Genomic DNA, 18931 nt, shown 5'->3' on the forward strand with positions numbered 1-18931 from the left:
CTTCATCTTCATCCTCTCTTACATCTTCAACCTCCCCACTTTATCATCATCATCATCATCTTCATCTTGTTCACTCACTTCAGAGATGAATCCAAATACAAAACTGTTCTCAACCTAATGTACCATTGAAGTCTCAAGATTATGATTTTTACCTTTGACAGTGAAAAGGAGGTTAACTTACCTTCAACCAAGAAAACTAATCATTTTGATAACCTCAACAATTAACCTAATTGATTTTCAGTGTTTTTTTTTATACAAGCAAATTTTGATATATTCATAAATCACCAATCATCATCATAATAACAATCAACATAATCGCCAACAATTAGTTTTAGTTGATAAACTTTTTTTCGGACAAACTTTTCTTTTTTGCTCTCATTCGTTGTTGATATTTTGTTTTCTAACCTTTTAAATAATTACAATAAACTGCAATTAAATTAAATCAACAATTAGTCTAATCATTAACTCGTACCAACAACAACAAACTTCATCTCTATTATCATCATCAGCTGATTCTTATCATCATCTATCATTTATCTGGCCTTTACCATCATCATCATCACAATCATCATCACTTAAACGTTCAATAATCTATTCAATTAACGGATTAACTTTACAATTAACTGCATCAACTTTATTACTATTAATTGTCTTAATCATCTTATTATTATTAACTATGTTATCCATTGAGTTTAGGAAAAAGTTTCACACCTCGCCCGCCATTTTGTTTCAGCTGATGGTACTTTTTGTCCTACTTCCAGCTCATTGGCATTCATATCAATGGAGGTAAGTACAATCTTTAATCAATATAATTAGTAAACAATTAACTCTCCTACAAATTACCACCATTAAATATTTATTCCAGTATTAGAGCAACAATTAAAACTAATCATCATCACACTATGACAATTTAAAACCGCCTACAAGACAAACTTTAATTACAACCTACTTGATTGTGTGAAACTTTAATAATCAGCCTACAACAATTAACAGTAATCAGTGAATCTAATTAACTTTATATAAATAAATACAAAACCATAATTATTAACTAATCTTAATCATCTTAATCATTTAGCCCAAAGTTTTAAGTTAATCAATGACCGAGATAAATTTTCATTTGATTTGATTATTTTTTTTACTCAAAACTTAAAAACTTTTGAAAAACTTTAATTACTTTGAAAAAATGTTAAGTTTACCAATTATCATTAGCAGTTAATTGTAAGTCAATCAACAAGATAATTTATATTACCATTGCTAAATATTACTATTCATTAATTTGGTTAATCATAATAATCAATGATTACGATGATGATGCTGATGATGATGTTGATTATTATGGTGGAGGCTTTGATTTATCATGATGATTTTTGCTTTTTTTGTGATCTCCTTGAGACTCAGCATGTGAGATGAACAATTTAGCTAAATTGTTCACTATTAATCAGTAGTAAAAGCTAAATCTTTAAATTGTTAATCCATTGGAAATGAAGGGAAAGTTAAACAAGAAAAAAAAAATTTTCTTTTCTCAATCTAATATAATACAAACTAATATCTTCGTTGGGTGTATATATTGTTACTCTGTTTACATTGGCAAAAGTCAATATTATCAAGCAATTAAACTGATGAAAATGTTGAAACAAACTTTTAATCACAACAATCAACATTGATTGACCAGTACAACAATATGATATTATTACATTGGATAAATATTATGATTCTGTTTCAATATGATCATCATCATGATCAGCATGATGTTATTTTTTTTGTTAATCTTCACCCACTGAGATTGTAGCAGTTAATTTGAAACTTGTTGGTAAATCGATTGGTAAATTAATTTTCCAATATCCAATTAACTTAATTCACTTGAATTAAAAAAAAAAGTGTATCTCTTGGTCAATCAATTTTCAAGGTAACAATCAACGTTTTCCTCCAATTGTAAATCATCAAATTGTTGCTGTTACCGTGTTGATTTGATTGTTTGATTTACTTAACTAACAATTTAAATTTATTTATAAGTTTTGTTTTTTCTTGTTGTTTGTTTGCTGATCCGTTGATTGTTAACTAACCAGTGATTTAATTTGATTGCTGTAAACCTGATTGTTGATGACACCTTAGCTGATGATTATGATTATGATTATGGCCCACGTTTAAAATTGATTGTTGCTCATGATGATCATTATAATGACAATGATTATCATGATGAGAGATTTTTTTTTCAATTTTTAAATTACATTTAGATTGTTACTAAATTGTAATTTACAAATCATACTCGTTACCAACGATTCTGTTAACAGGAGATACTCATTTCTGATCAACATTCCTGACAATTTGATGATAATGATAATGTATCTTATCATCATCATCATCATCATCATCATCTAACTAACAATTTTCATCATCATTTTCCTTAATTCCAATGCGTGAGATTGATTCCTTGAACCTTGATTGTAACAATTTAAGACACTCATCAAATGGTTAAATTGTGATACAATTACTTGTATTACTATTATAAGAGGCGGAAAAAAATAGATTCAATTAGTTGATTTATCATTTGATCTAAGATGATGATAAGATGATTACGAGATGACCATGTAATTTAACAAGATCTAATGTCATCATCATATGGTCAGTATTAGATGACCAAAGGAAAGAAGAAGAAAAAAAATTTCTTCAAATTCTCATTATCATGTTACCTTGTTGTTGTCTTCGTAGATTAGGATTCATCTTAATTGTAACTCGATGATTATCATCGTCATAATCATCAACCTCACATCCACCCTCTTATTTACACTAACCTTTGATGATTATGATGATTATGATGATATAATTGTGATCATAATGAAAACATTGGAAACCAAATATACACTTTCCTCATACACCTAAAGGTATTTGCGTTTTGCCCTCAGGGTAAAATAGACCTTGTTACAAAGAGAGAAAGATAGAAAAGAGAGAGAGAGATGATGATGATGATGATGATGACAGAGAAAAAGAGGAAAATAGTGAAGATGATAAACAAAAAAGAGGAAAAAGGTATTTGGAAGATGAGAAGAAAAAGATTCTGTTTTTTCTTCTAAAAAAGTTATTCTTTTTTACTGTTTCTTCCTCTTCTCCTTTATTTTCCTACAGGTAAAATCTTATGATGATAATGATGATGATGATGATGACCATTGCTCGTTACAAACTGTAATAGTTACAGAGGAAGAACCTGTTTAAGAATGAACTTCTTGATAATGATTATGTGTGAGTGTCTATTGAATAGTAAAAAGAAAAAAAAATGAACCTTTTTTTAAGTGATTTTCACTGTTACCTGTTGGTTGAAAGATGAGCACTTACACACATCCTACACGGTCACCGACCAAATGAATGTACAGGTAAGAAAAGGCAAAAAAAAGTGGCCTGAAAGAGGAGGAAGATGAGCCATGCCATTTACCCTTAACGACTTCATCTTTGGAAAAAGGTAAAAGATGAAGATGAGAAAAAGAGACATCATCATCATCTTAATCATCTTTGTGTGTGTGAGTTATAATCTGATTGATAGTTTTTGCAACTGAATAAAGTTACATCTTAAAAAAAGAGACCGAAAACTGACCTCAGCTCACTATTGGTCAATTGTGCATCTTACCTGTTTCTCATCCCTCTTAGAGGTCAATTTTTTGTTCATCTCTCTCTCTCTCTCTCCTCCTTGACCATAATAAACTACAATCTTAACTCTCCACAGGTAATCAACTACTTTTATCATCTACTTGATTGCTCATCCTATTTATCATATTGATTACCTTTTATTTTTCACTCTGATGACCAAACCTAAACTGACCAGTCTCTCTCTCTCACTCACAAACTGTCAATTAGTTTGTTAGCTTAATCAGTTAAGTTTTAATCATTAACTAATAGACAATCTTGTGAACATGATCAGAAGCAAACAACAAATAATGATATTGATCAACATTGTCACTTAATTGCTCTCTAACAATTAAAGATTAACAATCAACACAATACAATAAAATGATTTTCCAATCAGCTAATATCATACGAATTTGTTTTTTCAACTTTGCTTTTTTACCTTTACAAAAGATTAAGGTAAAAATGATCAATCTAAATTTGCTTTATTTATAAAATCGGGGCCAGGTCAAGGTTAGGTCAGTTTACCTTAGCCATTTGTTTACCTGTGACATGCAATAGACAAATAATGCAACAATCATCATCTTCATCATCATCATGAGGATGAAAAAAAAGACAAGACTTTAAGCTAACATATATTACTTTAAGTATCCCAGGTAAGATTTTGTTTCCAACTCAAGTCACGTTTGGTAATCGGATTTTCAATCTTGTTACTGTATTTAAAGCCAATAGATTGATAATCCAACTGGATTAACAATTTAATATCATTATTATTATTTCTGATTGTGATTAACTAGAGTGAGAAACCTGGGAAACAAGATATTTACCTTATATTATTATTATTATTTTTAAATGAACGACAACTGACAATGCATATGATTAGATGATAATCATAAGTTACATATACGATAATTAGCATTATATAGATTTACAATCAATGAGAATGCAGAAAATCACAATTTATATCAATGAGTCAACAATCAAGGTGTAATATTAACAATCAAATTAAACAGATTCACGTATCACACTAATAAGCAACCCAATGGTAAACAATCAAATTGTTGCTGGTTGTTTCTTTTACCTGGAGCAATTTAATATCAGTGCCAATGTGATGAGAAACAATCAATTGTAATGATCAATCAAGATTCGGGAAATTTGATTGTTGATTAATCTTTTTCTTGATTGTTAAAATTAACTGTTAACTTTCAATTAGTTTTCATGTTCAATAATCTGATCACAATTATTTGTATTATGAGATAACAATTGATGAAGATAACGATTAAATTTCAATTCCTATTCTTCAATATTATCGTTTCATGAATTTCTTTCAGGTTTCATGATAGTAAATGAAAATGAATGGAATCGAAAAGAAAAAAAGAAATTGAAAGAAATTCCAAATTTTTTCTGAAAGAAAAAAAATAGACAAGAACTTAAATCTAATAATAATAATAATAAGTTTCTCATCATCATCATCATCATCTCTCTCAGCATCCTCATCACCTTATATTCATGAAGTTCAAGTGTAAGAATCTGATGAAAAATAAACTCGCTCATGAAATAACATCATGAGAAAACAAAGTTAGAAATGAACTTAACTCAGACAATTGAGATAACGAAAAAATTTCAATTCTGTCAAACATATTAACCATTAATATATAATAATATCATGTTCATGATATGAAACTCAATTCAATTACCATGGGTGAAAAGTGAATGAAAATAAATAACAAGTGAATTTAAAAAAAAAGTAACTGAGAAAACCACAGAGCGAGATGAAGTAAGAAATATAATTTAATGATTTAATTTCAAGTTCATTAATATTAACGATGATGGTGATCATCATAATCATCAGCAAGATAATCACCATGATAATCAGGATGAAAATTTTATCATCAAATTTAAGGAAAAACTTGTAATCTGATCTGATTCAGTTGCCATGATTAAGGGAATGGAAACTTTTTCTTCCTATGTAACTTATATGTACATTAATTTGCAATTCTGACAATGATCATTATCATGAAATTGATTCAGTGAAAGTATCATGTTTATCTCTTGGATTCTGATTATCATTTCATTTACATTTTCAGCTTTTGGACTCTTCCAAATGATTACTAACATGAATTTCCCATAGACATATATATAAATATATATCTTTGAGCTTTTTTGTTTTTTTTTCATCATCTTGTCATCATGATAATGATAATATTTATCATGAAAATGTTCATTCATGATGAAAAATAAAACTCAGATGAATTCAATACCATTATCATTGTGTTTACTTGTTGTTGTTGTTGATATAACTTTTTCTTAATGATAACAACAATTGATTGACAAGTTGATCAAAAACTATCATCATCATATTATTGGGAATGAGAAACATTGTCATGATAATCAATGATCTGCTCATCATGATACTCAACTTTTCATCATTAAGATGATAGTGAAACAATTACAATGAATATGATACATATTAAAAGATTTCGAGTTCTAAAAAAAAAGTTCTAACTTCTTATCATATTAGACGATGACACTTAAGTTAAGTCTCCTTGATTGTTTGTCAATTGTTTCTCTCTCTCTCTCAATGTGTCACCTCGGTGAATTCTGAGTATAATCTGAATATCTTGAGATTTTCTCTTCATCCAATCATCATGTTCATTCAGTTGTCATTCATTGTCACTTGGGTATATTGAGAAAGAGATAACTTTCCAATTCCAAGTTGGAATTTTCTTCATCTCTACCGATTTACTCCTCCCTCTTAATCCACACACATAAACCACCCAATTCACTTTAAATCTTTAGTTCTATCAAAATATTATCCAACCTTAAGTAAAAGTTTTCCAAAAATAATCCAATGAAAATGAAACCCGATGAAAAGAAAAGTTGAATTTAAAGAAACTCGAAGAGTCTTAAGGTGAACAAGATGATGATTCTCACCCTGAACATGATATTTCAGATTGGAATCCATCCAAGTGTATATGTGAATCTGCATTATCATCAAAATAATAATCATCATCTTTCAACTGACCCAACAATCAACTGTCATCACAATCATGAATCTCATGAATCTGATGAGTCTTCCTCTCCCTTGAACTTTTCATGAGTAAAACATGATGAAAACATTCATTATAAATGAACACAATCACTCAGACTTGATTATGCTTAAAATATAATCAAATACAATTAGATGACAATCTTATAACAATTTGTAACCAAATTGTTGCCAAAATCAACACAAAACCTTATGAATATCAATCAGCCAGAAATACCAAAAGAATCAAGCAAATTCACTGAGATTGTATTCATTTTCATGACCCCAAATATCATCATGAACTAGTATCATGGTAACATGAACACAGAACAGTTATTTACAGGAATTCCAATGAATAAAAAATCAGATGAAGGAGAAAAAAATCCATGGACACTCCTGGAAGTAGATGATGAGGATAACATGATAATAGAAAAAAAAACTTTTTTCGAACTTGAGATTCGAGAGTTTCTATTCCACCGTCATCATCTTCCCCTCCTTACCTATGACATGTAATCTAAGAAAGATAATCTTTCATCATCTTCATCATCATCAATCATGTTCTCAGAATTTTTTTTTCTCTCTCATTCCAATGGAGAAATAATCATGAAAAAGTGGCGAAAAAAAAAATCAATCTCTAAGTTGGAAGGGATAAATTCTGAGTTTCAGAACTTTTTTTTTTCTCTCTCTCTCTCTCTCTCATCTCACATTCTCACCTTTTTGAATGTTATCAATTTTAATCATGTATCATGAAAAGTGTATCGAACAATTAATAACAATTTATCATTATTATCTTAATCATCCATGATGAGACTGTTAGACATTAATCATGAGATCGAAAGTGAATCAAATTTAATTGTTAACGAACAAGAAACAAAAAGAGAAACAAATAAACAAAATGAACCGAAATCCGAATCAGTTTTGCTCATCTTATCTTCATCTCGTCTCGATGATAATTATTATCATGTTAGCATTATCATCATCTTACCTGTCCTCTTCATCTTCATCATCATTTATCTTCCTCATCTTCCCATAGCTTTAAGTACATTTGGTCCGAGGTTAATGTTTTTTTTTGTTGTTTTTTCGTATCTCTCTTGGTAATCGGATTAACCATTGGCTTTAAGATGAGAGAGAGGATTTAAAATGATGATCAAGATGAAATGTGATATAAGATGATGAAGATAAAGGCTGAAGATGATCAAGAAAACAATCTCAAAGATGAAGATGAAGATGAAGATGAAGATTAAACAGAAAAGAAAATACAAAAAATAAAGTTTTTTTTTGTTCTTTTACTTTTAGATTATCATTATTATTAGATTATGATTAGAGTACAATTCATGATGATGATGATTATTATTCAATTGTGATTAGAATTGAATAATAAAACTCTTAATCCAGTTGATTGTGTATAATTTAACCCCAAACAATTTGGACTTAATTTAATTGTCCGATCGTTAAATGAAAAGGTAAATCAACTGAACGGTTTGTAAAGGTGATTAAATTGTTGTAATTTAACTGATTAAAATCATATTAGTGATAAGTTAATGATACGTAATTATGATTTTCTTTGATTATTACAACAGTTGATTGTTGTTATTTGATATTATTAATAATACAATTAAGTAGATTATTACATTTGTCGATTGTAATTTGAATCATTAGCTTTGAACCGTTAATTGTTACTCATGTTTAATGACAATTGTGTTGTAAGTAAAATCAATGAATTAAATTGTAAGATTTGCAAGTTAATTTGATTGTAAATTGTAAATGGTGATAATTTATTAATCATAATTGTATGGATATACTTTTATTTATTGATTATAATGGTTCAAGATGATTAATAATTAATTAGGTGTAAGAGATTTGGTTTTACAGTTTTCAAATAATTCAAATTGAAATCAGAATCATCTGTTTGTTTATCATGAGTCAACACCAATGATGATAATGATACATAAATGATGAAGATGAAGATGAGGATGAGGATGAGGATAAAGTGAAGTAGATGATGAGGATGATGATGGATTATCATTTGTATCATGTATTATAGTTGATTCCCTGAAAAATTAAGGATTCAGATTAAAAGGAGCAGAGAGAGATTGAGAGTTAACTGTGATAAAGTTAATTGTGTTTTTTTTTGCATTTTCATTGCAATTAAATGATGATGATGATGATTAAAGGATGATAATACTGCCAAAGGCAGTTCAGTTGATGCTGAAAATGAGTAGAGAGGAGGAGGTGAAGGGTGAATGGAATTGAATTTATCATGATTCGTGAATCTTATGAAGTTTTTTGGTTTGATGTTTCTCTTATGAGATGAGATTAATTTTTCAGATGGAAATCGTATTTGCAAAAATGAGTCATTCTGTGAGAGTGTGTGTGTGTATTTGCAGGGGGTGTTTGGGGATGGAGGTAAGAAGATGAGAAGAAGATGATGATGATGAAAAAGAAAGAAAAGAAAGAGGAAAGAAAGGGAAAAAGTGAAGTCCATTAAAATCGATTTGAACGCGAAAATAGGTTCACACTAAAGGCGAAGGAAAAAAAAGATGATGAAGAAAGAGAAGAAGAGAAAGGATCAACAAGGCGTGCTAAGATGATGATGAGGAAGATAAGTATATGAGTGAGAAAGAGAGAGAAATGATTTGGTATGACACATCGATCTCGAAAAGAAAGAGAAGAAAATAAAGAGAAACCATTCGATAGGAAAAAGAGAAGAAGATGAAGATCGAGGAAGACATGGAAGAGAGAGAGAGAGAGAGATTGACCTGGCTAAGGAGAAGATGAAGATAATCAAGAGGAAGATCATAAGGTGAATAAGGAAGGAGGATGGAGAAAAGGAGGAAGTATGAGTGGGAGGATGTGGAGGGAGAAAGTAGAAAAAAAAGTTCGAAATGAAAAATTAAGAAAAAAAAAATGATATTCCAATGATAATATTAGATGAAAAGTTATTCAATTGAGAGAGTGGGAGAAAGGTGTTGGTGGTGGTGATAAACTCAAGGGATGATCCATGTAATTTGCATCATAATAATCAAAATCATGGAAACAATTAAGGTTCCTTTGAGCTAATAATGGAAAGAGAGAGAAATAAGAATGAAAAAAAAACCGGAAACAGAAAAGATGAAACATTTTCAGCTTCTCTTTCCATTCAGTTAGAGAGTTTCACCTTTTAAGTTGCATCACTTTTGACCTGGAACAGTAATAATAACAGAATGAGAAGTGATTTGGAAACTGATGCTCGACTGTTAATTAAATTTAAGGCTCATCCTCATCATCATCTCCTCCTCCTCCGCCTTCATCATCACTCATACTTTCACCCTCACCCTCACCCTCATCATCATCATCATCATCTGCCTTTAGGCCTCTGAGTTTGGGTTTTGTAATTGTATTAAATGTATATGTAAGTGAAAAACAAATTATCCAATAAATTACATTATCTTCATCCTCATCATCATGTACCTTGAGTTTATCCAGATGATTACAAATGATAAACAGCAACAATAATAAACCAATTATTAACTCATCAATAATTCAATTCCCAAATTAATTAACAGGTAAAGTAAACAAAAGTTATGGTTAACTTTTCATTTCTTGATTTTCATTATTGTTGCTCAGTTTTCATGATAATCAATTTCTCACCTTTGTAATTAACCAACACCATCAACAACAATTAATCATTTGAGTTACTTTTTCAAGATGAATATTAATAAAACAATTAATCTGTTCATTTGATTCATGGTGATGAAAAATTGTTACAATCAACGAGATGATCACAATTAGAAACAGATGATTGTTGATTATCATCATCATCATCATGGTAAACCAAATGAAACCATTGGATTGAGGTAACAATCAAGTGATAATGATAATCAATTGTGTTGATAGTTGAGGAGGAAAACAAAATAAATGTAAATATTTAAATTATCATCAATTGTGAAAATTTGAATTGAATTGAATTGAATTTTCTGAATAATGGATTGTGAATATAATAATAATGGTTTGATGATAAACCATCAATATGATATATATTTACATGGGGAAAACGACAGAAACACTGAACTCATGTTTCAAATGATCACCATGAATTGAATTTGATGAATAATAATAAGTTATATACAAAGAAAAGCCTGATGATAATGATGATGCAAATGATGTTGATGAATAGAAAAGAGCAAATTGAATAACTGAAAAATTCACTTGATTGTTGGAAAGTTGATCATCTAACAATTTACCATTTGGCACAATTTACATTTATTCAGAAAATTTCAAGATTCATCACCATGAATTACCATCAACTTTACTCAGGTTTCAATCGTAATTGAAAATAAGTGAAAGTTGAATGAGAGCAAAAAAAACCGATGATAATTTCAAATGAATCACCATCAGCATGATGATAATCATGAGTGTCTTTTCATTTTAATTGAATTTTTAAATCAACAATCAACATGAAAATCGTCAAATCATTTGAAACAATCTACTATTCAATCAATAAGCTGATTAAACTGTAATCACACCGAAACAAATTGATTGTTAAATGATAATCATCATCATCATCATTATCATACAACAATCTTATGAACAGGTAACTACATGAAAAGTGGACACACCTTTTAATTATCTTACTAAATCATCATTTGAATTAAAAGTTTGCATGATGATGGTGATTTTTTCTTGGTGAGTGATTAAAGGTTATCCTTGAATTTAAAATCATCGTCATCATTTTATCCTGAAAATAAACAGAACATAAAATTGTCTCATTCAATTAGAATCAACTGAACAATTTAAGGTTAAATCGTAAATAAAAAGATTCCAAAAAAGCTCAAGTAAACTAAATTTTCCAGGAGAAAATTCATTTTTCCTCATGATTAGCATGATGGTCACTTTCAGGGATGAAAAGTAGAAGAAGATGAGAAAAAATCATCATCATCTTCATCGTCATCAGGATCATGATGAAGATAAAAAGTCAATTTTTTATTGATCAATTAATTTGAACATTAATCTGATCATGATGATCAATATTCAATAGAAAATGTTAGCAATAAATTTAATCCATCATGATTAAGGTAACAATTAAATACTTATTTATATATATGAGAGACTTTCTTAATTCTTGATTATGATTATCCCATCTGATTGTGACTAATTGAAAATAATCAATTACCAGGATGATGATGATTAAACTGTTAAACCAAGAAATTAATTGTTATCATTATATTGAATATCCTGATGATGATATTATATCAATAATAACATGAAATCTGTTGGTGATATTGATGATAATTCTGGAGACTCTGAATCTGATGTGTTGATATAATTCATGATAAAACCTATTGAAGGTTGAAACTTTGTTAGAACCATTATCATCTTTATCATCCCTTATCAAATAATAATGTAAGATTATTGTTCAGGAAGATACTGAGTTATTTTTTTTTCACGCCCTATTCAGTAATAACACCAACATGATATAACGGTAAAAGCTTTTGTTATTATTTGGGTTGATAAACAACAACAACAAAAGTGTCTCTTGCAATGGTCACAATGAAAACTCACATAGAAAGATGAAGATGAAAGATGATCATTTTTTTCTTCATCCTCTTCTCAAATATTAGGAAATACAGAGAGAGAGAGAGAGAGAGAGAGAGAGAGAGAGAGAGAGAGAGATAATGAAAGCTCCATGATAAAAGGATGAAGATGTTACCATAAGGTTGCAAACAATTTTCTCCATGTGATAAGTTACACAGAATTCAGAATTTTTCCTTGGCTTCCTTTTATTATTATACCCTGAAAGAATGAGAATGATGATAAAAAACAGAGAGAAGAAGATATTTCTCTCTCTCTCTCTCTCTCTCTCTCTCTCTCTCTCTCCATCTCCATCTTTATCATCTTCTTATTGCTGGTTGATTCTTCCGATCCATTAAGCTTTTTAGATCAATTTCCTATTGAGAAGATATCTTTCCCTTAAGAATCACCATTGAAACTCTCTCTCTCTCTCTCTCTCTCTCTCTCTCTCTCTCTCTCTCTTCATGACAATCATCATCTTCATGCTTAGTCTTCATTTTCATCCTCATCATCATCAGTTTCCTTTCCATCGCACACCATCAATTCAATTGCAACATTTCAAGTCAAACCTTTTTCTTCATCTTCATGAACATTTGGCTTCCCATTTTGTATTAATACAGTTAAACCCGAAATCAACAAGCTTCATCTTCATCTTTATCATCATCATCTTGTTGATTATTTTTGATTAAACTTGATGTGTATGAAAGTTGAACACAGGAAGATCCTCTAATTACAGCTAATCCAAACTAATCATGAACTTGTCATGTTGATTTCCGGTTCAACAGTTATCACGATATATCTGAACACACACACACATCAATACATTCATATACAAAAAGATATAAAACAAAGCTAAAAGTTTATATAATAATAATAATATGAAAGAAACAAAAAAAACTCAACAATTGTCGAGCAATTAACTTAATCATTGGTGAACCTCTAATTGTGTAGCCTCAAAATAGGAAGTCAGTGACTTTTTTTTTCTAGTTGGCACAAATTAGGGAATCACAATTAACTCACAATCAACTAATTAGCTACTACACTAACTACACAATTTATTATGTTGCTACAAAACAATTTGTCTCTGTATCTTTTTTTTCAACTATTCAGCAACTAATTGTTTTAAATTAGCTTCCAGTTTTCAACGACAATTAAACTGATTACCTTTTAACAAATATCCAACCCCCTAAAGTAACTCAATCAAATAATCAAAGTTAATTGTTGACACTGTGAACAATTTGATTAGTATGATGAAACCAAAATATTAACCACAAGTCAAAATCAACAATTAACTTTGATTATCAGTTTCTGGGTTAATATTATGATTATTATTTTACAATTTAACTGGTCAGTTAATCAACTGATTGTTTATCATTGTAGGGCAATGGGTGGGGATGATGATGATAAGTATCATAAATGAGGATGAAATTAATTAGTGAATTAAAAAATTATGATGAAAAATTATTATGATGACATAAAATGATGAGGATAAAATCAGTATGATGATGATGATGAGGATTTTGATGACACAGGTTAAGGTTATCACAGGTAAGCCATTGAAAGGACATCAATCAAAAGAGGATGATGATGATGATGATCATGATCATCATCTTAATCATTTAAAAACTAATTATCATTACATGAGATCTTAATTGACACTTGAGGGTAACAAGTGTAGTAACAAGTTGTTTCCTATTTACAAATAATTTGCATCAATCTAAATTGATTTACCTTTGGCAATCAACTGATTTTCAAGAGCAATCAATAATTAACCAATCGCAATAATAATCAAAGTGATGTCAACTAAATTAACTTAAATTGTATTGAGAGAAAAATATAAAAACCAATCAAATCTTAATCAACAAGTAATCAATGACTTTTTTTTTCTCAATATTTAATTTCCAAAGCAATTAAAAATTATCTAATGACATTGATTGAATTTTAGTAAACCAATCAAGATATTAAATTGATTGTGTTGATGTTTAACTTAGATTAAGTTGTATTAATAGTATTTAATGTGTGGTGATTTAATTGTTGCCATTTAATTTGATTGTTTATCTCTTGATATTTGCATTTGATTCGTTCAACTAAACAAAAAAAAACTTTTTTTCGATCTCAATTTTTGTTACTATTCAGCTCTCCAGCTCAATGTCCCTATGGATGCTCATGTCAAAACGATGATGTCGATTGTCGTGATCGTGGCCTAACGGAAATACCTCCAGATATACCTGAGACTGTTACAGAATTGTAAGTGTCCATTAAGATGACTAAATCTTTTTCGAAGAAAACAAAAATAAAAACAAACTCCAAATGAGATTCGATAATAATAACACATCTCATTAACTTCCGTTAAGAAGGTTATATAACTTTTTTTTTCGAGATTAGAACTTTTTTTTTCTTCTAAACGATTATTACCTTTTCATCATCGAGAAACAACATTATATAAGTTCGAGCTTTGAATTCTGAACATTTACCTTTAAGAGAAATAATAACAAAGTTCCTTTGATGATGATGATGATAATCATCATCGTAAATGTTCAAGTTCGGTTATAATATATTAGAACTTTTTCTTGTTCCAACTTTTCTTTCTTTTCAGACGATTAGAACAAAATCGAATCACTGAATTACCTGGTCGAGTTTTCTCCACATTTAAACATCTCAGGAGATTGTGAGTATAGTTAATCATGTTTATCGTTAATTGTTACACATTAAATTGCTAATTTTAGAACAATTAATTAATTGGATTCTCTTGTTACTCTATTCAAAGGGATTTGAGTAACAATCAAATCTCAAAAGTTGCTGGTGATGCTTTTTATGGACTCAAATCATTGACCACTTTGTAAGTGAATTAATTTTAATTGTTCTGTTTAAATCTGTACCTTTTGATGATGATAATTTAATCTAATTGTGATTAACTTTTGAAAATCAATTACATTTACATTTCTACTTTAACATTGATAAGTTTGTTTCATTTTTTACTATTTGTTAATTGTAATTGACATTGACTTTGTCTCTCTCTTGTGTTGATTGATATTGATTTTTGTTGATTGTTGATTGTTGATTTGATTGATTATTTGGATATATTTGATTTCTGTTAGCAATCAAAATGGTTCACCATTAATCAAATGTTACTGGATTTTATTGGATTAATAAATTGTGTGAGTTTTTTTTTCGGCTTGTCATCAATTGATTGTTAACAATATATTATATTGGCTGGTAATCTATTTGATTACGATCAATATTGATGATTAATTGTTGGTTATATTTGTTTGTTTGTTGATTTAGTTTTTGAGTGAAAAAAAAAGTTAGTAAACTTAAATCATCACTGGTTTCATCATTAACTAATCATCGTCATTATAATCAATAAATTGTTTCAATCAATGTGTTAAAAATCAACAATCAACTAAATTAATTTAGTTCAAGACTCCAAAATGAAAACAAACTAACCTTTGATTAATGTTAAGTCAATCAAAGTGATTAGATTTTAATTAAAGTGATTAATTGTTAAGCTAATCATGTTCACCAAGGAAACTAAATCAACCAATACAATATCATATAATCCCAACAATTAACTAAATTAATGGTAAGGTAAACAAAATCTAAACAATTAAGATGATGAAATTTAAATTGTGTTTTTTTCATCCATTCAATATAATACAATCAATATGCAATTTCAATCTCAAGGGGACAATTAACATTGATCAATACAATTAAGCCTAATACACAAATGAAATGATAACAATTAGAACTACAATCAGAGTTAGAGTCTAATAGAGTGAGAAACAATTAACTTGATTGATTGTTTAATTGTTGTTTAGATTGTGACTCAAAGTAAAGGGATTAGATGAATGATAATATGTATGGAAATTAATTTAATATATAAATCATGATTAAATTTACATTTCCTCAGGTATTACAATTAAATTAACTCACATTGGAATCATAAGAATGTGCAAAGTTGATTGCAAACAATTTAAATTAACCCTCGAACCTCAAGTTAGTTGATTAAACGTACCTGATGATTAATTGTCAACAATCAACAAATATAGAGACAAGGAATGTATTTGATTGAGAATCAAGTTAATCAACAATTAATTATATTAAATCATCATCACAATTTTGATCAATTCCTTTGGTTGGAAATGTAATTAATTGGTTTCAATTTGATTGTCTAATGGATTCTAATTTTATCCTAATATTTTCTTAATTGTTTCTTTAATTGTATTTAGGGTTTTATATGGTAATCGATTAACTGATTTACCTCGTAATGTTTTCCATGGTTTATCATCATTACAATTATTACTATTAAATGCTAACAACATTTCCTGTATCCGGAAGGACCTTTTTTCCGGCCTTCAGAATTTGAATTTACTTTCACTTTATGATAATAAGATTCAATCTCTGGCCAATGGTACATTTGATTATTTTAAAAACATTGGTACACTTCATTTGGGTGGTAATCCTTTTGTCTGTGACTGTAATCTCAAATGGTTAGCCAATTATTTGCAAAAAAATCCGATTGAAACCTCGGATGCCCGTTGCACTGAGCCCAAAAGGTTATCCAGGAAACGGATCATGTCACTAGATCCGGTGAAATTTAAATGTCGAGGTAAGTGTTTACACAATTAATCAATTATTTCAATAGATATATCATTCAATTGCAATTCTTGATAATCATCAGGATCATTAAGTTGATAAGTACTTTCGAAGTGGCTTCGAACTCTTTTTTTTGTCCAACTCTCTCTCTCTCTCTCTCTCTCTCTCAATCAATTCCCACGAAAATTAATAATGACTAAATACTTGGAGTGATAATGATAAGTGTTAATCTGATATCATCTTTATATTCAATCAGGAAATCATCATATCGATTTGATAGTTTGTTTCGAGTAGAGAGAGAGAATGAAAAAAAAAGTTCTAAGGCAGTTTCGACTATACTTAGAACTTTTTCTCTTTGTTATTGTTAGGATGATGATGAAGATGATGATGATAACTCTTACTGTCAAGTTATCCAATAATAACGATGATGATTAGTTTGGTTGTGATAATCAAATTTAATAGCAAATGATTTACTGGTTGCTCTTATTTTGTCGTTTTTTTTTGTTGGTCTTTTTTTTTATTGGCAATAAAAGAAACGGGATCGGCTAAGTGGCCTGGGGTTTAGGACTTTCACAGGGTTTATTTTTATTGGATAACAATAGGATATTGAAGGTACAAGAAAAATGTTTTAACGTACCAATGGTTATGTTATTATTATCATTACATAATTTAGTTGATTTGATTGTTGAGTAAAAAAGTTTTTCTTTCAATCTGAACAATTGAGACACACCAAACTTGTCAATTTTTGTTGTGTTAACAACAATTAAGAGGTAGTTTTTTTGTTGTTGTTGTTAATAACAATCGTTTATTGTCAACTGATCAACATCACCATCATCAATGGACAAGGTATTAGGTAACAGTAGCAATTAGTTGATTTCTGTTGTTTGGTTGTTTGATTATTTCAATATTACTAAATGGAAATGGATACTTGATAAACTTTTTTGTTTGAATTTTTTTTCCTCAACAGGTAATGAGGCTTTCAGAACTCGTAATACCTGTGGTAAGACTAAAGGAATACCTGAAATTATGGAGTATCAGAATGTTGAACGAAGTGAAAATCATCATGATCATCATTTATCATCTTCATCATCTAATGTCCTGGTTCCGGAAACCAAGAAACGTCATGACATTATTGAGAAATTTTTGAAAGAATTGTCATCCCAAGGTGGAAAGGTAACTGATTTATCCGATAAATTGGATAAATTGTTGAAATATGTTGAAACAATTAACTCTAAATTGGATGAGATGAGTAAAAAAAATGCTCTCGTTAAATTATCATCTTCATCTTCATCATCCTCATCATCACCTTGCCTCTATCCAGTAATCAAGAAGAAAGATTCATCTTCATCATCTTCATTAACATCATCTCTCCTGCTCCCTGGACCAGTGACACCAACATCAATCTCATCTTCATCTTCATCCTCATCATCATCATCATCATCGCCTTTATCATCTTTATCTTCATCATCTCCAAGTGAAACAATTGATTCATCAGGAAAAGATGAAGATCAATCTTCCGGCATGTTTGATAAAAGCTCATTAACCAAGTATGATGATTACGATGATAAAGAATGATAATTATCAGCTGATGATAATTTGATAATATTGGGTAAAGAAAACGAGTTGATTACATAAACAATCAACACACAAAACCAACAACAACAATTTAATCCAATTGCAATATAGTAATTAATATGAATATCACATAACAATTAAGAGGATAAAAGACAATACAGAAAAATTATCACTTCGTTTTCATATTGAAATTTTCTTCGTCTTCAAATCTTAATCGAAACTTTTTTTTCTTCTTCGCGATTTGGTTAATTGTCACCAATCATTTACACTGATTACAATTAATCGACACGAAAAACGCAAAATAATTAAATGTTATTTGTAATATTAACTGCTAATACCATAAGTTGCTAATAATTAATTATGATACAAAACAATTAACTGATTACTTTGGAAACTATTATATACCTCAAACTTTACAAATCCACTTTGAAACTTTTCTTTCCTCTTCCTGATTAATACTCTGGATTTTGCTTAATTATTAGATTTTTCCTTGTAATAATGATGATAATTAATAACAATTAATAAAAAAAACTGAATAAAATTAACCAATTGTTGTAATATTTTTAA

General features: G+C 29.1%; 1 protein-coding gene across 1 annotated transcript; it reads left to right on the top strand.

Moving 5' to 3' along the window:
- LOC128396677 (slit homolog 1 protein-like) lies at positions 1–18925 on the top strand. The gene is made up of 6 exons (XM_053357296.1): positions 1–786; positions 14330–14440; positions 14790–14861; positions 14961–15032; positions 16423–16802; positions 17757–18925. The coding sequence occupies exons 1-6, from the start codon at positions 677–679 to the stop codon at positions 18362–18364; spliced, it is 1353 nt and encodes a 450-aa protein (XP_053213271.1). The 5' UTR covers positions 1–676; the 3' UTR covers positions 18365–18925.
- The last annotated feature ends 6 nt before the right edge of the window (positions 18926–18931 follow it).

This window comes from Panonychus citri, unplaced genomic scaffold (assembly GCF_014898815.1).
Source record: "Panonychus citri isolate SS breed McGregor unplaced genomic scaffold, ASM1489881v1 Contig00023, whole genome shotgun sequence".
Classification (NCBI taxonomy): Eukaryota; Metazoa; Arthropoda; class Arachnida; order Trombidiformes; family Tetranychidae; genus Panonychus; species Panonychus citri.